Source organism: Ursus arctos, unplaced genomic scaffold (assembly GCF_023065955.2).
Source record: "Ursus arctos isolate Adak ecotype North America unplaced genomic scaffold, UrsArc2.0 scaffold_3, whole genome shotgun sequence".
NCBI classification, from domain to species: Eukaryota; Metazoa; Chordata; class Mammalia; order Carnivora; family Ursidae; genus Ursus; species Ursus arctos.
In genome coordinates, this window is record NW_026622985.1 from 14397988 (window position 1) to 14420815 (window position 22828).

At 40.8% G+C, this 22828-nt stretch overlaps 1 protein-coding gene across 2 annotated transcripts in view; it reads left to right on the forward strand.

The window, feature by feature from the left end:
* Positions 1–22828, forward strand: part of AMPH (amphiphysin) — a 212003-nt gene that overhangs the window by 87955 nt on the left and 101220 nt on the right. For both annotated transcript variants that reach the window (XM_057304272.1, XM_057304273.1), the window contains exon 2: positions 4397–4477. In XM_057304272.1, coding sequence (XP_057160255.1) covers positions 4397–4477 — 81 coding nt within the window. The remainder of the gene's footprint in view (positions 1–4396; positions 4478–22828) is intronic.

The following is a 22828-nucleotide window of genomic DNA, read 5'->3' on the forward strand; positions in this document are numbered from 1 at the left end:
CTGCTTTAGGAGACGCGTGAAAGAAGATTTATTAGTGGAAATATTCCGAGCTACCGTATTCCTGCTTTTCCTTCCTATTTAATTTCTCATTCGCCTAGGTCATGCTGTCTTTTGTGATCAGATCAGAACTTCTGAACTCAGGCCTGAGAAGGGAGCCAGCCCTAGGGGGATGTTTCAGAATCTCATCTTCAGAAAGGCAGTTTGAAAAGGTTTATTCAACTTAGAATGGAATTTTGCATTTGAAAACAGGAGCTACAAGACTAACAACAAATTCCTATTGTTTCAAAATAATAAAGTGTCAGTGCAAATGAAATTGTCCTGAAACAAAATGCACGAGCACAGAATTGCCTGCGTTTTGCCTGTGGGTGGAAGATGTTCTCGTGTTGTCAGATGGTAAATATCAGATACATGAATGTATAGTGATTGTCCTGTAACATCAGTGGTGCCAAACCCCACAGGCTTAATTGATATTTTTCAAGGTGGCCAGTGGCCAGTGAATGCGAGAGGCCACTTAAGCTAGAAACTCACTGTCAGATATTGTGACATAAAACAAGGTAAAAGATATTCTTAATCTTCTCAGTTCCAGATGTCAGTATCTTTGTGACTTTAAGATATTTTTTAATGTAGCAGATCAGTTTTACCACCGATATCAAGGCTCTGAAGAAAAATTACAAGACCCCTGAAATGGGTTTTCTAGCTGAGCCTTCAGTTTCATCCAAAAGTCCTGGTGGGTGTTTCTGGTTATTACCTTTCCTAATTCCACGTCTGAACCATTTTCCTCCCTGGCGTCTTGACCACAACATAGGTCCCCAGCTGCTGGCAGCCAAAACCTGAGGTCATCCTTGCATCTTCTCTGTCCCTACCCTGTCCATCTCGTAATCTGGCGAATACTGTGGATTGCACTTCTTAAGGGTCTGTCCCATCTGTCCCCTAGCTCAGGCTCAGTCACGTTGCCTGTCTGTGTGGTCTCTTAACGGGTCCCACCATCTTTTAATCTGTCCTGATCACTGTCACCAAGGTGCACAGGTCTAATCAGGTGGCCCCCTCCAGGGAGACATCTCATTGGCTCGCCGTGGTCAATAGGAGAAAATTAAAGTCTTTAGTCTTGCAGACTAAGCCCCTCTGTAGTCTGCCATCTTCCTTCCACGCCAGTCTTGTCTACCGGGCTCCCCTTCTTGAACCTCGTGCCTCAGCACCACCACCGTCACAGTCCCTAGATTCGGCTCCCCTTTCTGCAGCCCCTTGTATGGTGTTTGGCATGCGGTCGGTCTCCAGTAAGTCAACTTCCGCTGGAGCCCGAAGTGAACAGACTTTCTTCTCTGCCCACTCTTCGTGGTGATTTGCGTTCTTTCATAGGGAAAATGTCAAACTTGATACATTTATTATGGATTTGAGAATTAGAAGATATCCAAAATTAGAATTTGAATTTGAATTAGAAGATATTTATTTCTTTCACCTATTTGATGAATAAATCTCTTCTCTGGCACCTCTCACTACTGGTTAAGCTCAGATAACGACGAGGACAGTGACCTCACTACCTCTACCAACAAGCTATTCAATTTCCAGAAAACTTTGATAAATTTGTGCAAAATTTTTTATATATAGCTTTTACCGACTGATGCTAGTTCTCGATCTTGGTTTCTGATGGAACAAGTCTTCTTTTCCGTGATAAGCCTTCAGATCTTTGAAGACAACCATATTCTCTTCCTCTTCTTTTCTCCCTGTTAATATCCCCAATTATATCAAATTTTCCTCTTACCTCAGGGAGTCCATTCTCTCTGCTTCTTTGGGGGCTCCCTTTAGCTGGCTCCAGGTTGCCTGTGAACTTCTGTGCTCACCACCTTGTCCACAGCAGAGAAGCCTTTAGTCCTACTCTCCCGGTTGTTCTCATGTGGCCTGAGGTCCTTTCCAGCAACATCACTTTGTCCACTTGGATTGAGTATCTGCGAAAGTCACCCCTTACTTCTTCCGAAGGGTGGAAGCCACATTTCCCTAGCATCTGTTCTGTTGCACGTTGGTTGAAAGTTGATAATCATAAATTCAGTACTTGTACAATTACATTTTTGACCTAAATTTTATCCCTGTTGAATATCATCTTGCTAGAGAGGGTCTTTTTGTGAATCCTGATTCTTACCGTGTAGTATATCCAATGTCCCCCGCCCCCAGCTTTTTGTCAACAAAAGTTTATGCTGTTGATGCAATTAAAATAGGAATAAGCAGGCTTCTGTGAGAATCAGCTGAAATAACAGACGGAATTCCCTAACATAGTGACTGGCATGAAGAAGATTCTTAGCAAAGGCCAGGTCCTTCGCTGCCCCTGACCCGTGTTTTTTCCATCTCTCCTCTGGCTTCTGCCGTCAAGGTGCGGGTGTGCTGTAACTCACAGAGGTCTGGGTCCCTTATTACTTTCCTTAGAAGAGAGAGTGTGGGCTTACAGTGTCATCCAGTTATGATTCTCTCTCTCTCGACACCTAGGAGCCGTTTTTTTGGTTGTTTTTTCTACTTAAATTATACTGAACAATTTCTAGAAATATGAAACGCAAGGTGTCACAATTTAAAATTTAAATAACAGACTTTCAGCAAGGGGTCTGTGCAAAATCCCCCTCACAGTGGTAAGTATGCACCTGTGAATATGTGTTTTCATAGAGTATGGTGGCCTCCAGGAATCTCCTATGAGAGCATGAGAACAACAGTTAGGATGTGTAAATCCCATTTGCTTCCCACGACAAGGAACAGGCTATCTGTGTGCGGACAGGGCTACCAGACCTCAAAAAGGGGATTTTCCAGAGGGTCTCCGGTAAGCTGCTTACTCTGTCCTATTTCCTCAGCCTTGGAGTATTGTAAGAATGAAAGAAAACACGTAAATCACTTTCTGCGGTTTCAGGCGCATAGTGGAGGCTCTGTAGACATCTTTCTCTTTTCTCCCACTCCTGAGACCACAGTGCCTTTGCACTGCATGGAAAGTGGTAGGGTCAAGGTTGCTTGCTCAGGAGAGTTTGACAGCCTTTCTTGGCTTTTGTGAACTGTTGCCATTAGATGAAGTGTTGCCACTTCTCAAAGACCTGTTCTAGAGTAGCCAAACATTTATGAAATAGTAAGTGTTAAGAAATAGGGGGAGAAGATCATGTAGTAAATGCTAGGTACCTTCCCGTTACTCTTCGTGTTTATGTGTGTGGCAAGAGGTCCTTTGGGAAGACCTAGCTTTAAAATGAAAAATTTTTTAAAAAGGTAGAATAAAGAAGCAATCAAGCAACTTCTTTCTTAAAGTTCTTTTTACTTTATAACAAAAAATACAGGAGTGGATGGGAGGAGATCTTATAACAAGGCCAAGAATCCCACGTCATTGTATTTCCTTCTCTAGCAGGTGTGGCCTGTGTAATTTTGTTTTGCCCTCTCGCTCTTATGACAGTGGTAACAACAAAAATAATAGTAACACTATCTTGCATTTACAAAACTCTTCTAATTTGATCCTGTTGTTACAGTTTTTCAAAAGTTAAAGACAACATTTTCATATAAATAATTTTCAACTCATTAAGGCAATGTTTATGGAGCTTTTTTAATTCTCGAATGACCTGGTGTTTTAGACACTAGATGTGGGGCTATTGAATAGAGAACCCACTTGTAGCTCTCAGGATCCTTCTGCTCTGTCCCCAAGTAATTTTCTGCTGTCTCTCAAAGAACTCCTTCTCCTGATACCCAGTCTGGTGCTCTATCAAGACAGAACAACTCCTGCCCAGTCCCACAACAGATAATGATTTTTCCAGCAATCTCTGCTGAGGCTACTTCTTTGGCTGGAATGCAGTCGGCCACATTCCTGTCTGCTGGTGTTTCCGGCACAGTTTGAATAAGCTCCACAGAGCATTCCCGAATGCTCTGGATGTTGCTAATATCCAGGCCCCATCCAGGGTCTCTTTGAGCTTTGAGTGAGTCGAAGAGCACACTGGAAGGTGGTGGGGGAGAATTTGCCATGTGCCTGGCTCCAGTAATTCTAAGACCATCCCTCTAAAGTAGGCTAATTCTTTAGTGGCGTAACTTTGGTTCACTGTTGAACAAACAATTGTGTACCTGATATACACCAGGCATTGTGTCAGATGCTTTGGACAAGAAGGCAAGACAGAGCTTTGGCCTTCAGGTCAGGTACAGCCTACTGGAGGAAACGGATATGTAGGTCGGTAAATGCCGTCTAACCTTACGTTGCTCAGGCTGGGAGTGGCAGAACTGTGGGTAAAATCCAAGTCTGATCAACCCCAAGCCATCAAGCCGAGATGCTTCCAGAACAGAAAAACTAGCGATGCTGAGTGACGTCTCCTCAAAAGAGCAAAACAACAGCCTTGCTCTGCCTATTATTTGAAGATATCATTAAATCAAACCATTTTTTGTTTTATTTGTAAACTAGGTCCTTCAGAAGCTTGGGAAAGCTGATGAGACAAAAGATGAACAGTTTGAAGAATATGTCCAGAACTTCAAACGGCAAGAGGTAAGTATATTTATCTAGGTTCTGGAGGGGGAAATGGGCTGACTGTGTTTGTGTTTTAGTATATAATTAAATTGCATTAAGTTTGAAGAAAGAACTTTCTTTGGGGTTGGAGTTAATGTGAGGGGTGACGCTTGCTAATTCTGTAGGCTTGCTTGTGGCAGGTAAAAGAAGAGGCTGTAGGCACCAGGGGAAGAAGGTGGGTGTTTTAGACTCTCAGGGGATTAAGGCTTTGCTTGTCTGGACCTCTTCAGTACAGATTACTGGTCTAAAGGAAAGATGCTGTTTCGGATGATTTATAGTCTTAGTATCATATAGTATTAGGAAAACAGGAGTTAGATACTTCTGGCATAATTATTTTAATTGCTGCATGCTTCAAGATCATGCATTCTTAACAGGGGTTATATCTCCCCCAAGAGGGTGAAAATTGGTTCTTTGTGGATAAAAAAATTGTACTCTTTGTATGTGTATACATCACATAAATAGATATATAGTATATCCATGGTATTAAAATTTCATGGGGGGTATGTAATAAAGAAAAAAATGTCTACAAAGTCTCCTTGAGGGGAATGATAATGAGGAAAAAGGTTGAGAAACATGGTTTGTGATGTTTGTTCGTTTGATGGGCTGCTCTGTGTTCAACAGACACATGTATAAGGAAACAAACTCTTCTGTAAATTATCTGTTTATATCTCTAAGGCTTGGATAATTGGCCAGAATATCACTCTGTCGAGAACATGCATGAGGGTCAAGGTGGGGGAAGGGACAAGTGGGGCTTTCTGTGGTTAGAAGCCTCTAATCTGGAGGTCATACTAGAGGTGGGGTGGGAAAAAGCCTGGGATGGCAGACTCTGGCAAATGGGGGTGATATAGAGGGCACGGATTTATTTTTCCTGGTGTCATTGGAGCTACAGCATCCACAGGATATTGCAACCTTGGGGATGACAGTCAGTAATGTCGGATCCTCACAGGTTTCATTTTGCCCCTTTCGCTTCTGTTTGCAGATCTCAAATCCCAGAGATTTCTTTCTTCGCTATGTGTGCCAGAGCCCCCACTATTTGTCTCACTGCAGACATGCTATTTCTTTCCTTCACTGCCACGGGTGATAAAATCCAGCAGGTACGGAGCCAAGTAGCCCAGGCTCCACCAGAACACATTCCTGAATACCTCCCATTTCATCCCAAGACTAGGAGTGGACATGTGTGGATAGGTACTCAGTTTACGCTATGCGTGGTAGCCATCTTGTTCTGTCAGAAAACGAAGAAGGAGAGATGGGAGTTGGAGAAGTAAACAGTGACAGTGAACTAGATCATGTCCAGGTAACAGCATTATGGAGAGCTTTGGATTAATGAAGGTAGAAGAGAGAATTTCTAGAGAAATGTCATCTCCAGGCCCATAGACTCTGTTGTCCCCCAGTCTCCTCCACGAGAACAGACCCTCCACGTCTCCTTAGGCTCTCAGTCTGTGAGTTCTCGTATGTTCTCTCGTGCATTGGGATGACTCTGATACGGATCAATGTCTGGATTGCAGCAGCCGCGCACAGGAAAACCTGTCAATCATGCCCTGTTACTTTGCAGGGCGATTCCAAATATCTGCTTTAAGGGATTGGAGTTAGATAGAAGGGATTCGTGTCTGTAGTTTTACCTGCTTGAGGATTTACACTCTACCCTTTGAAACCTCGTCTTCCTGTCTGGTGTGTCCCTGTGGAGCTAATTAGGTCTTCGCTCTTGGACTTTTTTTTTTCCTGTGTCACTTCTATGGTGTTTTGATGTTGTTAGCACCCCAGAAGGTTAACCTTGGGAAGCATCACGTTCAGAAAAGCATTCATGACTAGGAAGCACTTGGCATTTTCCAGTTACGGTGAACTCTTATTGGTCTTTTTTTGGGACTTTGTTGACTGAACCAGGTGAGAATTGTTTTTTGTCTAAGCACTAAAGAAAAGTACGATTGGTTAAATGCTCAACTTCATCAGTTAAATGACCTGTGCCACCAGCAGGAGCAGCGTGGGGTGACTTTGTAATGTTGCTGTGCGATCCACTCCCGTCCCTAGACACTTTTTCAAATGTTATAGAGCAAATGGTATACTATCATTCTTGAAGACCCAACATCTTGGTCCTTATCAAGAATATTAGCAGATTTCAAGAACTAGGTAAAACTTCAAAATCTGGGGAAGTTGGAACAAGCAATTCTACTTTATAAAAGTGCAAGAAGCAGAATGGAAATGTAGAACTAGTATTTCTCAGAGTATCTTGACCCCGCCCCCCTTTGGCTCCCTTTGAAAGGGAGATTTTTGCACCAAAAACATCTTGCATTTGCACCTACTCATTCTGATGTTTTTCTGTTTGTTTCTTTTAATCAGAAAAAAGAAATGTGTAGTCATTTTAGTGCAGTAAGGAGGGATGGTACCTTAACCCTGTCTGTATAGTAGAGAGAGAGAAGGAGAAAAGGGATGGATGGGAGGGAGGGAGGAGAGAGATTTATCAATTTTCTGTAAAAACATACTAATGATTGAGAAGAAGAGCCAAGGGGTGAATGTATTAATATTCTGCAGAGGGGAAAAGATATCCTTTTAAGCCTCAATATGTATTGGTAACCAGTTCACATCTGTTGTATATGCTGAGAAAGGTGTTTCTACATATGCTTGTGTAGAAACATTAACCTAGAAAGAAGGATCTACTAAGATTGTGGTGACCTCTACAAGGCCTGTTACTTTTAGTGTTAATTACACTAATAGTGTAATGGTGACTCATTATTCTAAAGGCAGAAGGCATCATCTAAAGGCAACAGACTCTAAAGATATTATCTGTCCCAGGAAATCTAGATTTCATATTTTTTTTCTGTGATGACATATTTTTCGAATCCAAAAAGATACTGCTTAGAGTCTATCAGATGAACTATATTTGGATTTGTGCATTATATTATAGTCACCTGATCATGCTCAATTAGTACTTAATCCAAAGTGGATTGTTCTAGAATGTTCTAGGAAGTATTCTAATATCTTGGGCCCTGGTGATCTTGCTTTTTGGTAAAATCAGGAAAGTCCTCATGGTGATTGATGGAAACAGAGGTGACAGCAGGGTCTGTGTTTGAACTCCAGCTTGAAGCTTAGCTTTTATCTTATTCCAGTGCCAGGTTTTCTTTTTGACCCCAAACCTCTTTTCCTAAAAGGTGGTTTTTGTTGGACTGAGAGCTGGGATGGAGGGTCTGTGCACACTTTCTTTTTGGTTGTGCACTGGGCTCCGCATTGCTGTGGTTTTTGTGATCCGTATTTCATACACCATTCAACTGGGGCAAGGACGAAGGGGAGCGTAGGGTAGAGCAAAAAGGAATAGAGTGAACTTCACTGCTGGAAACTTGGGATTTTCCATGCTGAGAAGTGCCAAAGAGAGCAAGGATTATAGAAATCCATCCAGCAGGAAGAGCAAACTGACTTCAACACGTCCTCCCCCAAAGTGTTGTGTTTTTTTCCCTCTTTTTATTTTGCCCGTCTTACCAAAGCCGCTGACAAGTGGCAGAATTGCTGGTGTGAACATCGCCTACTTTCACCTGGTAGCCTGCTGACGAATCTGTTAATGAGCAGAGAAGAGATCCCAGAGGGGAAAGAAGGTCCTTGCCTCTTTCCCTCCTTCTTGCTAATAAACCTGCCCATGAAAATGCCATGCTTACAGCAACTGTGCCCGTTACAACGACTGACTAGCTCAGGGGCTATTTGGGCCCAGATAACCAACTGTTTGGTCACATTTCAATGAGTACAGCTGTGAGCACCCACCCGGACTTACAGTCCCAGAGCGATACTTGGAGTAAAGGGGTGGCGTGTCTCACCTCTCAGGGCTGTGCAGCTTTTCATTCCTTTTTAAATACTGTAGCAGTGCTGTTCTGCTGCCTCCCTCCATGCCCACCAGCGAGGAACAGCCTCACTTCGCTGCAATAGAAACAAAGAAGAAAGGAAAAGCTTGAGTGTTGAAAGCCTCTTGGGTGGTGAGAATTTGGAGCCAGTTATTCCAATTATTAGGATTATCCGGTGACTGAAAGCTGGAGTTGTGTCTTCTCCTTAGCACAGGGATCCTGTGTAGCTCTTTTCATCTTTATATGCTGCAGGATCTAGTGTTTAGCACATAATCTTTCAAAATATTTGTCAAACCTGAAGCTAAGCCTAGTAGTGGAAATGGTAATTTTTTTAAAAGATTTTCTTCAGAGGGGAGGGGGTGGGGGAATGGGAAAGGCTGGTGATGGGTAGTAAGGAGGGCACGTATTGCATGGTGCACTGGGTGTTATATGCAACTAATGAATCATCGAACTTTACATCAAAAACCAGAGATGTACTGTATGGTGACTAACATAATATAATAAAAAAATATTATTATAATAAAAAAAGATTTTATGTATTTGAGAGAGAGAAAGAAAGAGGGAGAGAACACGAGCAGGGTGAGGGGCAGAGGGAGAAGCAGACTCCCTGCTGAGCTGAGGGCCTGACGTGGGGCTTGATCCCAGGATCCTGGGATCATGACCTGAGCCAAATGCAGACATTTAACCAACTGAGACATCCAGGTGTCCCTGGAAATAATTAAAAAATTTTTTCTTTTTAAATAAAGATTTTATTTATTTATTTGAGAGAGAGAGTGAGTGAGAGAGCGAGCATGAGTTGGGGGGAGGTGGAGGGTCAGAGGAAGAGGAAGAAGCAGACTTCCAGCTGAGCAGGAAGCCCAGTGAGGAGCTCCATCCCAGGACCCCAAGGTGATGACCTGAGCTGAAGGCTGATGCTTAACCGACGGAGCCACCCAGACACCCCCAGAAATGATCATTTAGAGCACATTCTTAGAGCACGTTTTTATTTCTAGGATGGAAGAGATGTTGAATATGTGAATTTTTGTAAGCAGTTTCATGACATTTTTTAATACATATGCATGTAGGTAATTAAAAATAACACTTATAGAAGTTTTAAAAAATGTAAATACAAATATACTCCCACAGTGTGTTAACGTGTGGATAAAATTTTTATTTATGGCAAATTGCATTTGCATTCTGAAAGTTTTTGCAATTTTCTTGAGCATATAGGCTCAGCAGGTACCTTAGAACTATTTTTTTACCACAGATAACTGTGATCCGAATATGTTAGTATATTATATTATATTATATTATATTATATTATATTATATTATATTACATTTTATTATATAATAAATAGTGACCTTCCTCTGAAGTAACCACTGCTGATTAAATGTGAGCCCATCTGTGTGTCTGGGGTAATGATCCAGTTCTAAAGGAGTGTCCTCGTCCAGAGTGTGGAGAACCTCAGGCAGCCTACAGGGCCTCCTGTCAGGTCGTCAGACCTTCTGGATCCTGAGTAAAAACTAAAGGGGGCAAGTTTGGTCCCCACCAGCACAGTGTTTTCAGACTCGAGCTGCATCAGAATCACAGCGCAGATGGCTGGGCCCCAACCCTGCGCTTCCAGTTCCGTAGGTCTGGGGTGAGGCCTGGAAATGTGCGTTTCTGACAGGGTCCTGGAAAATGCCAGCATGGCTGGTCCGGGAGCAGTACCTTGAGGACCCGTGCTTTGTTTCTATTCATATACTTATCTTCAAGCACATCCTCTGATTAATTCTTGAAACTCTGACCCTCTGTTTGATAGCTGTTTTAGTGTCTTTATGACAAAATATGGAGAGAGATTCGGTGGCCATGTCCTGAATTATCTGTGATCTGCATACCTGCGATCAATGGAGAGGGTCTTATCTTTAGCAGACGTGATTTTGGGGGCAGTGACAGAGTTCCCTTGTGCTCAGCATTGTTGATTTTGGAAACTGTATGCCCTGGGAAAATACACATGCCCCTGTAAGAGAGAAAATACGTGCTGCTGAGACCTTAATGAGAATGAGTTTAATAAGGCTCTTTCTAGATATTCAGGCTTAATAGGGGACAGTATAGACAGTATTAGACTCCAGATACAGGATCCTGAGAAGACATGAAGAGTATCTGACCCCCAGATATAAGGCCTTGAAAATAAAATAAAATAAATAAAAGCAGCTGAAGGGACATTCATAGCATTACATGCTTATATTGGAAACAGAGAGAGGAAACAATCAATAGTCTAAGTACCTACCTCAAGAAACTCAAAAAAAGATGAACAAAATAAGCCCAAAGCAAGCAGAAGGAAGGAAATATAAGGAAATATAAAAGAGCAGAAATCAATGAAACTGAAAATAGGACAAGAGTAGAGCAAATAAAAAGCTGATTCTTTGAAAAAATTAGTAAATTTGGTAAATCTTTAGCAAGACTGACCTCCAAACAGACACAAATTGTCAATATCAGGAATGAAACAAAGGATATCACTATAGATCCTCTAACCACTATAGGTCCTGTAACCAGGGAGAAGGGAGATGGATGTGGTTATGAAAGTTAACAGAAGTGATTCTTGTCGTGGTGGAACAGTTCTATATCCTAACTGTGGGGACGGATACATGAAATTATACATGTGATAGAACTAAATACACATACATGAATGAGTACAAGTAAAAACTGGGGGAGTAAGACTGGTGGATTGCATCTATGTTGTGATATTGTTCTTACTGTAGTTTTTCGCAACAGTGGGAAAAACTAGGTACGAGATAAAGGATCTCTGTATTACTTTTTCCAACTGCATGTGAGTCTGCAATTACCTAAATAAAAATTTCTGTTGAAAAACATCCCCTTTCACACTTTTACTTAGAAAAAGCTTACTGAGCTTACTGCCTACTGCTTCTTACCAGATAAAAGTGCTCTAAGGTAAGTGCCAGAGACTCACATTGTTACAGAGATGGGGAGGGAACATAAATGAGGAAGTAGGCAAGGAGAGAAGGAGTGGCGAGGTCTGGGCTGAATTACAGAATACATAGGCTGTAAAAAAAGCAGCTATCAGCTCCAGCTCACATCTGTCACATGAGAAGGGGGCCCAGGGTTGCCACATCTGATTTCCCAGAAAAGATCAAATCCATATTTTACATGAAATCTCCTCAATTGATTTGGTGTATTTTATATTTTTTAAAAAGTTTGAACTTAAAAAAGTTACAAAAGGGTACATAGAACTGTTGTCTACCCTTTACCTAGGTTTTCCAATTACTTTATCATTCTGTCTGTCCATCCATCCATCCATCCATCCATCCATCCATCCACACATCCACCCACCCATCCATGCATGCGCCTGTTATCTATATAGTATACAAAAAGGGCACTCTCCTGCAGAGCCACAGTTCATCCATCAAAATCAGTGAATGACCATCAATCTCGTCTTACCACCTATTTTACAAACCCCGAATTTGCCTACGGTAAAGCTTTTGCTTTGGGAAAGACCCTGTTAAGGGAATGAAAAGACAAGCTACAGACTGGGAGAAATTATTTGCAACATATTGTCCACTTATAACCTTCAACCTCCAGGGGCCATTCCACGGGTCAGATTTGCATTTAGTTGTCAAGTCCCATTAGCCTCTAAATTGGAAGGAGTTCTTCAGTCTTTCTTTGTCTGTGATGATCTTCAGAGCAGTGTTTAATTGTAGAATGTCCCTTGACTTGGGTTTGCCTGATAAGCTTCATGTGATCCTCGCTGGCAGGCTCTTCCCAGTGTATATCAGCGTACACGTGATTCTGATTTGTGCCTTTACTATGGATGTCAACTTTTATCACTTGGTTAGAAAGAGGCTGTCTTCCAGACTGCTCTGGCACTTACCTTTAAATTAGTAAGTAACCTAAGAAGTATTTTGTGGAGATAGACTTTGAGACTGTAAATATCCTGCAAACTTTCCCTACAAGTTTTGTCCATTGAAGCTTCTTGCTTAGATCAGCTCTTACTCTGATGGTTGCTAAATGGTGATTTTTTTTTTCCTGATTCCTTCTATACTTATTACTTAGCTTTCTACTCCATGGTAAAATGTTCCCTTCTTGCCTAAGTAATTAATTATATTAGTATGGACTTAGAAGATTCCTATTTCATTCAGTGGGTTATCATACATTATTACTGGTTGTTTTGAAGCACAATTGCCCTAAATTTAGCCAGTGGGAAAACTGCTGGTAGTAATGTGTCCCCATTATTCTTTGAGAACTTTTTTTTTTTACATTTTGGCACAGAATGTTCTAAGTTCATGTTGTGCTTGCCCTACCCAGCCTTCAAATGAGTCGTTTCTTTAAAGAGTCCTGGATTTGTTGTTTTCTTAAGTAATGCTCACACCCAAGGTGGGCCTTGAACTCACAACCCCAAGATCATGAGTCCCATGCTTTACCAATTGAGCCATCCAGGCTCCCTTGGATTTGTTGTTTTCTTAAGTGGAGATTGGCATTTAGAAACTCAGACCTGAGCGCTGGGTATATTCTTTGGTTCTAGGGTATCATGCTTGTAAGTCTTCTAACTGAACAGAATAAACACACACGTATTTATTACACACTGTGTATTTTTTCTTCATCTTTCTATCTATCTGAAACCATGGCATCTCTAATTATAGTTCAGTATCTCCTGCTTCGGGTCTTTCCTCTTTTCATATTTGTACTTCCTTCTTTGAGAGTGATAAATCTGGCTTCCATTATTCCCAATATATATTTATTTGTGTAATACCCTTAATGTAACCAATCTCCTGACCATTTGGGCCATCTCCTCCTCCTGTGTTGTACGAGTCAAGAGTGTTCTCTGCTCCTTTGCTGTGGGCTGATTCACACTGGCCTGCACTTTTCTCCTCCCCTCTACTCTACACCTGTTGGCCAAGACTCATCACCCACTTGGCACACCCCTTGCATAGTGGTGTGCCTGCTACGAGTTCTCTGTCCTGGCTTCTGACACCTGACTTCTAAGAGTTTCTCCCCTATCCCCACTAACTCTGACTGTGCACCAGTGGAAATAACTCAGTTATTAAATGTTGGCACTTAATTCAGTTTTATAATGGAGTCTATAAAAATATCCATGTCTATGGAATGACCCATGGGCTACATTGTACCATATATATAAGCAGTACTGTACATACAAGTATACTAAATGATAAGCATTATTAATGTCCTAAGGAAAGGTAGTAGTTAATACAGTCTTTTAACATATTGGATAGTCTTCTTTTTCGACTTTAATAGAATGACAGTTATCAATTAAGTGGTTTGTTTGTATTGTCCCTAAAGAATTAAGATGTGGTTCCCCCCACCTTCTCAGGAATTCCTTATGAGAAGTGTAGTAAGACATTTCACAGGGTAGTAGAATTGGCCCTAATTACCTTGGCTCCATTGTGGCTGGTGAAGGAAGTCACAGAAGAATTCTCCACACTAGGATGAGGGCTCACTCATTTCAGGGCAGCTCTGGTGTAAATTGAAGGTTTGTTATTCATAGAGCGTTTTCCTCCTATTGTCCAATTTTAATACTAACATTTAAACTAAACATTATTCTAGGTTATGTATTTGCGAAAAGAAATCATTTGTTCAGGGCCAGGGGAAAGTGGACAAATAAAATGTTTAAATTGTGGTAAGGTAGAGATAGCAGAGCTATTTAAGATCACAGAAGTCAAACTATTTGAAGTGCTGTCATGATGTTCATGACATTCATTAATGGTGTGATATTAAGGTGAGATACGGGGCTGATGGCCTTCACATTTAGTCTGCTGCCCACTGTTTGATATCTTTTAGCAGAACACAACAAGGTTTAAATTAGTCAGACTTATCTTTGGGTCCTTTACGTAATGACAAGGCTGTCAAGTGGAGAGAAAGAAAATCTTTTGATGCTGAGTGAAGACCTGCCAAGGTCATAAGTGGACATGGCAGACCAGAAGGACAGAATTCTGGTGACGTTTCCGCAATGAGTGTGTTAGGGAAGCACCTACTGAAAGTCATGGCTCATGAAACTTCTCCAACAGGGAATGAGTAGTCTGTAGATCAAGAAAACAACATAGAAATGGGGTGGTGGTAAGTTTTTATTTCCTTTAATGAAGTCTAATACAGCAAGAGTGATAGGTGAAGCAGTGGGTTATATTTAATCTGCACCTACATGAAAACCTCTCCACCAATAACTCTCTCTGTTCTTTAAAAATATGTCTGACTCCATACCTATACTCTAACTCAGAAAAATCCCTGATCTTCCATCTGGAGTAATTCCCTTAAGTTAGCCTTGTAAGAATATATATTTGCATGACTTCGAGCAAATTCTGCTTGGTTAGTCTTGGTCTTTACTCAGTCCCCTGTTCTATAGGACATGAATTATTTGTAGCTACAAATTGCCTTGGGCTTCTTCTCACATTCAGAGCACTAAACCTTTCTTTAGTCATACCCTGATTTGATCCCACTGTCCCTTGTAGTATGTGGCAGGTATAGTCTATCAGTGATGCAGATGGCTTTTCTCTTTAGGTACCACATTAAGGAGACTGATTGGAATTCAGATGCTCTGGTGTAATGAAAGGCAGAAAGGAAGTTGATAGAGCGATTAGTTGGTGGTCTGCATCTGATGGTATCATTTAGGGACTGGATTGCTTACTTCCAAGCTCTTCTTCCACTTCCCCTACCACAAGCGCTTCCCTAGGATTGAACCACCCTTGCCTGACCCGCCATTTCCATGTGTTCCAATCCCTCCTTCTCTTACGGTCAACTAACAAGTATTTCCTGCCTGAGGTCTTTCCAGCCTCCTCAGTTAGCATCTCTCTTCCTCTATATACTCCTGTAGTACATCTTCTGTAGTTCATCTGATAACTCTTGTTCCATTTCTCTATATGACAGTGTATCTCTGTTCTCATTAGATTGTGAAATATTTAAAGGAAGACATCCTGTCTTAGTCATTTAAAAAACTCTTCTGTGCCCTCTAGCACCTGTTAGGTAGGTACTCACTAAGTATATGCCTCCTTGTCACACATATTCTGTCTTTACTCTTTGTCTTAGATATCCCATGCCTCCTCACTCCTTCCATATCAGAGCCTCTCTTCATTGTCATTTACCTATCTTATCTTAATTTTTGGCAGCAAAGTAGCCCCTGGAGAATGTCTGATATGGCCTGGAGTTGATTCTAACCTGGATTATCAAGACTAGAGCAAAGCTCTGGCCCCTCCCTGGATTCCGAAGCTGCCCTAGTTCCATGCTACTCCATGAATATCAGCTGGCACATACATTATTTTCAGTCTTCCAACAGCTTTGTTTACACTTACTAACTTAATATAATAAATACTTTTAATTATGCAAAAGGATGTTTTTCATTTTTCAGTCCTTGAAACCCAGCTATGTTCTCCGAATTTAGGATTTTTTTTTTTCATGTATTGTATTTTGGAGCAAGCTCACTCTTCTCTGATGGGACAGTGTTTTTACCACAGAGCATTAATATATTGAAGTGATACCAGTTCCTTGCTTCTGAGAAACGTAATTGTTGAGTCTTGTTGCTTGAATTTATACTGGGTTTCCATTAAAGTTTAAACTCAGTGACCGCACAATATTCTGTAAAAGAATTTATATGTGTCTGTATCTCTGGAAATAAAGTTTCCCTAGAGATACTCCTAGTTCTAGCTAACTGTATGTTTCTGTGGGAATTCTGTAATACTGAAAACCATCTACCTGAACATAATAATAATTAAAAAAAAAAGAAAAGAAAAGCAAGGGAATGACAAATGCAACATTTGGGAATAGTGAAGAGAAGGTGATAAGTAAGGAGCACATGGTTTGAAAACTTGTTTTTATAATTCTGTATCTTAAGCTGTTTGGGTACGCAAATATGTATTTTACTATTATTCCTTAAGATGTACATATACAAAACAAAACAAAACCCATCTTAATGTGCAAATATTTTCCAAAACTTAAAATGTTCTCTCTTAACATCAACTTTCAAGGAATTTTGTAGGTTGACAGATGATGGCTTGTGGATGCATGTTTACAACAATAATATGTAACTGTTTAGACATCCGTCTGCCTTACATTTATTGAGTGTCTTGCCAGGAATATATCTAGGTCTTTGGGAAACTTCAGTGAAGACAAAGATTACTTCTGTTGTGGATGTTATGTTCCAAAACATGGAAGCAGACAATAAAGCAAACATCATAAATAAGATTACAGGGCACCTGGGTAGCTCAGGTAGTTGAGTGGCTGACTCTTGGTTTCAGCTCAGGTCATGATCTCAGAGTCGTGGGATTGAGCCCTTCATCAGGCTCTGTGCTCAGCATAGAGTCTGCTTGAGATTCTCTCCCTCCTTCCCCCTCCGCCCTTCTCCCCCCTTCACACACACACACACACACACACACACACACACACACACTTTCTCTCTCAAATAAATAAATAAAATCTTTAAAAAAATAAATAAGCACATTACATTGTCTTCTAGAAAATGGTGAGAATTATAAAGAGAAAAACAAGTTTTTTTGTGTAGGTAGAGAATACATACAGCAAGGTGAAGGGTATCAGGAGGCTTGGAAACAGCAGGTTTCAAGTTTTGCTTTAAAGAGGAGCAAGTAAATAAAACTGTAGTTTGAGGGAGGAAGTCGGGTCAAGAGAACATTTTTCTTAAGATGGCAAAAATATATGTACCAGTGGGACTCATTTAACATAGAAGGAAAATGCGATGAATCACAGAGAAAGAGAAGAACAGCTGACTCATGTCCTTGAGAGCGCAGGAGGAGATAGGATCTTGTACACAGCTGGAGGGACTGCCATGAGTTAGGAGCTGGACACCCCATAGAAGGTAACAGGTAACAGGCCCTATGGGTAAGTGTATATTGAAAGCATTTCTTGGCTGACCCAACACATAATTATTGAGTGTCTACTGTGCACAAGGCATTGGAAACAAAATGATAACCACATCAGTCATAGTTCTTGTCCTTGTCAAGCTATTGGTTTAGGGTGCAAAAGTCATCTTTCTTTTTAAGGAGTTTAAGTAGTAGAAAAAGACACAGGATTCTGACAAAGTACAGTTCCTATACTTCCGTCACGATGCATTTGGGTATCCTAGTTCCACCACTTACCATTAGCACACAGGTTTGCTCTCACTCCAATTAGTATTCTGAGGAAAAATGATTTCTACACCTTCCGACCATCCCATTTCCAGCTAGACTCCCTAGGCTCGATGGGTGTCTACCAGCCGTTGCTGCAGAGGCTCTCACTTTAGCATAACTCATATAGTGTGCTAAACATCCATGAAATGGTTTTGTGCTCAGCTATGAGACTCTTAGTTTAACTGATTTATACGTAGTACATTCACTGTATGGCAAAGAGCAAGGGAATATGATCCTGGCCACTAAGCCCCTAGTTAAGACTGCCAACCTCCTTGGTAATATTGTTTTTATGGGAAAGATGTGTTTTATGTGTATAGTCTTGATTTAGAGTCCTTTCTTGGTAAGTATAATCCACTATGATCACCAATACAGTTGACTTCCGTGGGAGGGATCAGAGAGTTGAAACCTATAGGTGTAAAGAGAATGGATTGGCCCTTGCTCTGCAAATTCCCCTACATTTTTCTATAGTCTCTGGTTCATTTCTGACACATCCCTTCATCCTCCTCTGTTTTGTTCACTGGCTTTTAAGGAGCAAGATGAGTTTGCCTGCTTCCTGCGAATATTTGCGTGTTGCTGTCCGTAGTCCTAGAGGGGAGAAAGAAAACAAAAACATTCATTGGAAAACCTGTCCATCTTTTACCCTCTTTACTCTTACTTGTTTTATTACATCTACAAGAATATCTTTTCAGGTATGGTGTATATAAATAAAAAGATTTAGTTGAAACCTCACCAAAATTTGACCCAGGTATCAGTTCGTGCCACTCCCTGTGGTGCCTATTCCCCATTTGAGAAATCTCTTCCAGAGGAAGCTCTTTGTGTTATCACCCTGATGGTTTCCTTTCATGTATCTTGTGCCGTTACTTCTCTTTAACTGTATTTTCCCTTACTACATTAATTAACTGTGCCAACTGGGGAGGGTTTCGTATCCCATTCCTCAGCACTGAGTTAGAGACCAGTTCACTATGTTTTCCACTTCCCTGTGTGAAGTAAGCTTGTCATCTAGTTTGGATGTTCCTCTCTAAATGATCCCCAGATTGACTGTATTGTGTGGTAATGGGATGCAGAGAATAAGGCACATCTCTCATCCAAGCCCAGGAAGACTGTCTGAAATGGTTGGGAAAATCTGCCTAGACGCGCTGCAGTTGATTTTCAGGTTTGCATCAGTATTCTTGGTTCCCATTGTCTGTGGTTCTCTCTCATAAGTCACCCTGTATGACCCACGCACACTGTGCATTGGAGTTGCTGTCTAAGTGACGGAGGCATTGGAAGGAATGTCTGATGCTGACGGACTGAAACCTGGAGCCGTGCATGTTTTTAACTGTCTTTTTGGCCATCTTATAACCGCTACATCAACACACTAAGTGTCAGTTACATTATAGACACAGTGACAGACTACGCGAGGGGTTCCCAAATAACCATCAGAATCACCTGGAGGCCTTACAATAATACTGACTGCTGGGACCCCATCTGGATTTCTGAACCAGCTCTAAAGAGCCATCATATGTTAGTAACAACTCAGATGCAAGCCTGAGATTATACCAATACAGTAAAGACAATGGCTTCCTTAATTGCCCATCTATTTGAAGATGTTCCTAACCTGGACAATTATAGGAATCTTCTAAGGAGCTTTCAGAATTGACACATTTCCAAGCCACATCTGGCTGGCTTAGATAAAAGCAGTGATGAAGTGTTTTTATTATTAAGACCTCCCCCAAGTAGGCTTATGCATCTATAAAGTGTTTTGCACAAAGCACTGTCTCGCTTGATTCTCATAGCGGTCCACAATTATAATTCTGCTTTGCATATGAGAAAACTGAGTCTATGTCACAGAAGCTTTCATTTTGGGCATGAACCTGATTATTCTTTTGGCCATTGCTCTTCATGCTGTCTTATTTCCTTACAGTAATTTATCATATTGGCTTGATTTTTCTCATATCTGATGTTGAGTGGCTCTTACATATCTGCATAAATTACTCCCATGCACTTTAGGATCCTTTATTACTGCGACATTTAAAGCTATCACAAAAATCTTTCTGAAAAACAAAACTGTGTATTTGAAACTTCGAAGTACAAATAAAGGAAGCATTCTAAATTTCCAAGTAGCTTGTTTAGGGGAGGGTTTGCATATTCCTCATGAAGATACTCCTTTGTAATATAAATATAGCAGAACTTAAGTCAGTCAGACATCTATGAAACACCGACTTTTTGCAGTTCCTCTTAAAAATATTTTGTAGAATAATGATAGCGGCATCCAACATTTATTGAATGCGTACCGTGTGCCTGGCTCTCTGCTGATACTTTCATGGACTGTCTCCCTCGACCTGCATGACAGCTCTTGGAAGTAAGTTCTATTATCATCTTTCTGTTACTGATGAGGGATCCTAGGCCTAGAGAGGTTAGGTGGTTTGCCCAAGTTTGTAGGCAGAAATAGCAGAGCTCAGATTTTAAAGCCCAGCAGTGTAGTCCCAGAACCCACCCACTTAACCACTGTGCTATATGAACCCCATGGAATATACTCTGGGAATTGTGAACTTTTGAGAGAAGCAAGTGAACAGTTGGTCTTTTAATTTCAAGATTAGGATCGTATCATGAGAACACAGAAAACGGTGTCTTGTGTTAAATTATTCTCATTGATCAACAGTTGATTCTTCATGAACAGCCTCATTTATCCTCAGCTGTCATCCATGCGTTTGTAGCCTGGGGACACAGGTGGTGGAGGGCAGTGAGGCCTGTGGGCTCCAGAGGCAGATTACGGAGTCTGAACCACGCAGACCCCCCCAGGCTGTGGTACTGGCGTGCTGTCTACCAGCGGTGTGTCCTTTGGGCAAGTTACTCAGCCTCTGTGCCTCGGTCTTCTCTGTGTGCTGACTTCCGGAGTTAATTTGAGGATGATGAGTTAATCGGGCTGCAGCACTTGGGATAGTATCTGGAACAACGGGACCACTCGGTGAGTGTTAGACTTGGGATCGTGTTGCCATACTACAGGCTTCTTTGAGAATATCATTATGAGCTGAATTTTGTACCCTAAAATGTAGATATTGAAGTCCAGGACACTTCAGAGTTGTGACTGTACTTGTAGACTGGGACCTTAGAGAGGTAGTTTGGATTAAATGAGGTCATCTTGTGTGGGTCCTAATCCAGAATGACTGATGTCTTTATAAGGTGCAGAAGAGACACCAAGGATACATGCATACAAAGGCCATCTGTCTGCAAGCCGAGGAGTGAGGCCTCAGAAGCCAGACCTGCCAACGCCTTGGTCTTGGACTTTTAGCTGCCAGAACTGTGCAGAAATAAATTTCTGTTGTTTAAGACATGCAGTTTGTGGTACTTTATTGTGGTAGCTCGAACATACTAATACATCATAAATGGCAGTTTCAGGAACATTCTGATGTTATACTGTGACTAGTGTAGTGATTGACAGGGCACCCCCTTCCCTCTTATTAATATATCTCATTAAAAACTTGACACAGCAGTTGCTTTTCTCATTTTTTACAGCCTGTCTAATTTGGTCACGATGCAACATCGTATACATAGAAAGGGACCCTGAACAATAAGCCGTTGTTGGGGTGGAAATCCCATGGAGTTTCCCTGAATTTCTGGGTTGGCTTCCTCCCCACTATATTAAATACTGTGCTCTAGGTATTAAGGCAAAGGTTGAAAAGATGTTTATATAATCATCTTTTGATTCAAGTCTACACACAAACACACACACATGCGTACATATGCACAGAAAAAAAAATGAAATAACTTTTCAGGGATCACAAACTCAACTGCCTAAAGGCAATAAAGCATATCTCATGTCTTATCCAGCCCGCATGTGGTGACTTTAATAGTTCTAACTGGCACTTCTGTCCCCTTATGCACACAATGGGTTAGCTTACCAAAAGACCAGAATAGAGATCTGTATGAACTCATAAGGGAAATCTATGGAAAATTTGTATATGGAACTACTAGTAGCTAGATTGTTAGTTTTGTTTTGTTGAAAGGTAAAGAATATATTAGATTTGATTTTCAGATTGTAAGTATTCTTGGAATTGCTGACAAGGATAATTGAAAATTGGGCCGGGAATCCGGGATAAAATTGTCGAAACTGAAATGTTCTCTGCTGTCTGTTACATGTCCGTGTACCCTCTACCCTCCACTGCCATCAGCCCAGATTTCAAAACCCATTTAGGTTTCCTCTCTCTCTTGTAGCTTTTGCATTAATATCTGCCAAAAGCAACTTATTTAAATGGGGAAATTTTTAAAAATAAAATCAGTGCTAGGTTCTTAACGATGGCTCCTGTTAACTACAAAGAGCTCAAAGCAAGGAAACAAAAATGTGAGTTTTAGAGACCTCCTGCATTTACCTTTGAAAATCTATCATCTTCCAATTTAAGTACATCTGAGCTTCTCATAGCGAGAGAGCTCTGTTTCTTCACAGACCGAAAGTGCCTGTAGTGTTCAGTAGCCTAACGTTATCTTTGATCACAAGTGGATTCAGATAAGTCATCTGTTAATCAAGGTGCTGATTATGGCCTTATTAAACCTCATCTCCTTGATAATCTAATTTTCTTCTAAGCTTCAAAAGTGATAAGAAATCTTATTAGCATTGCTTTTAAGAGTGAGTTAACCTGTCTGAACTCTGTGAAATTGGGCCAATTTTAACTTGGTAATGTTACTTAGCCTTTTCATGAGAAACATGTCGGTAAAGGCCAAAAATAATAATGTAACCATGGGAACTTCTATAGGCTCATGATCAGAGATGAGACGATAGGACTTACCTTTGTGAAATCATAACTTTGTGACATTTTATCTCTTCAGATCCAACTCTTATATGTCAGTACTGTTGGCTCTCTATCTGAGCAGAAACTCATAGTTTCTGAGAAATGCAAGTTAATGAAAATATTTCTGTAATGTGTGTGGTGTTTTCTTTCTCCTGTGCATCTTTTTCTTTTTATGACAAAAGTTACCAATCAATGTAAATCAGTACTACATTTACCATATTTTAACAAGTCAACTCAAAAAGTCCTTGCTTGTTTAATAGGTAATTAATACCTATCGTTGAAGGTGTTTGGCTAGATTTGTATAACCTTACAAAGGAAATCCACTGGATTTGGTTTTGCAACACAGTCAGCGCTGTAATGGCACCTGCCCTTGCACAGGGTTATCATGTACATGGTGGTACATGGGCATACCCCTGAATTTTCAGTGATTGCTGCCCCGAGTTTAGTTCATTAGAAATTATTAATTCATTCCATGCATTGTGTCTACAATTCAGTCAAATTAATGCCTCAACTATGGCTTCTTTCTTCTGGGCAGAAGTAACAGGGTTAAAGGTAAGCTAACAAAATTATACCTCTTTATGGCTCCTGAAGTTCTAGGCATAAGTATTAAGAAATATTAATGCTTCAGAATTTAGCGTA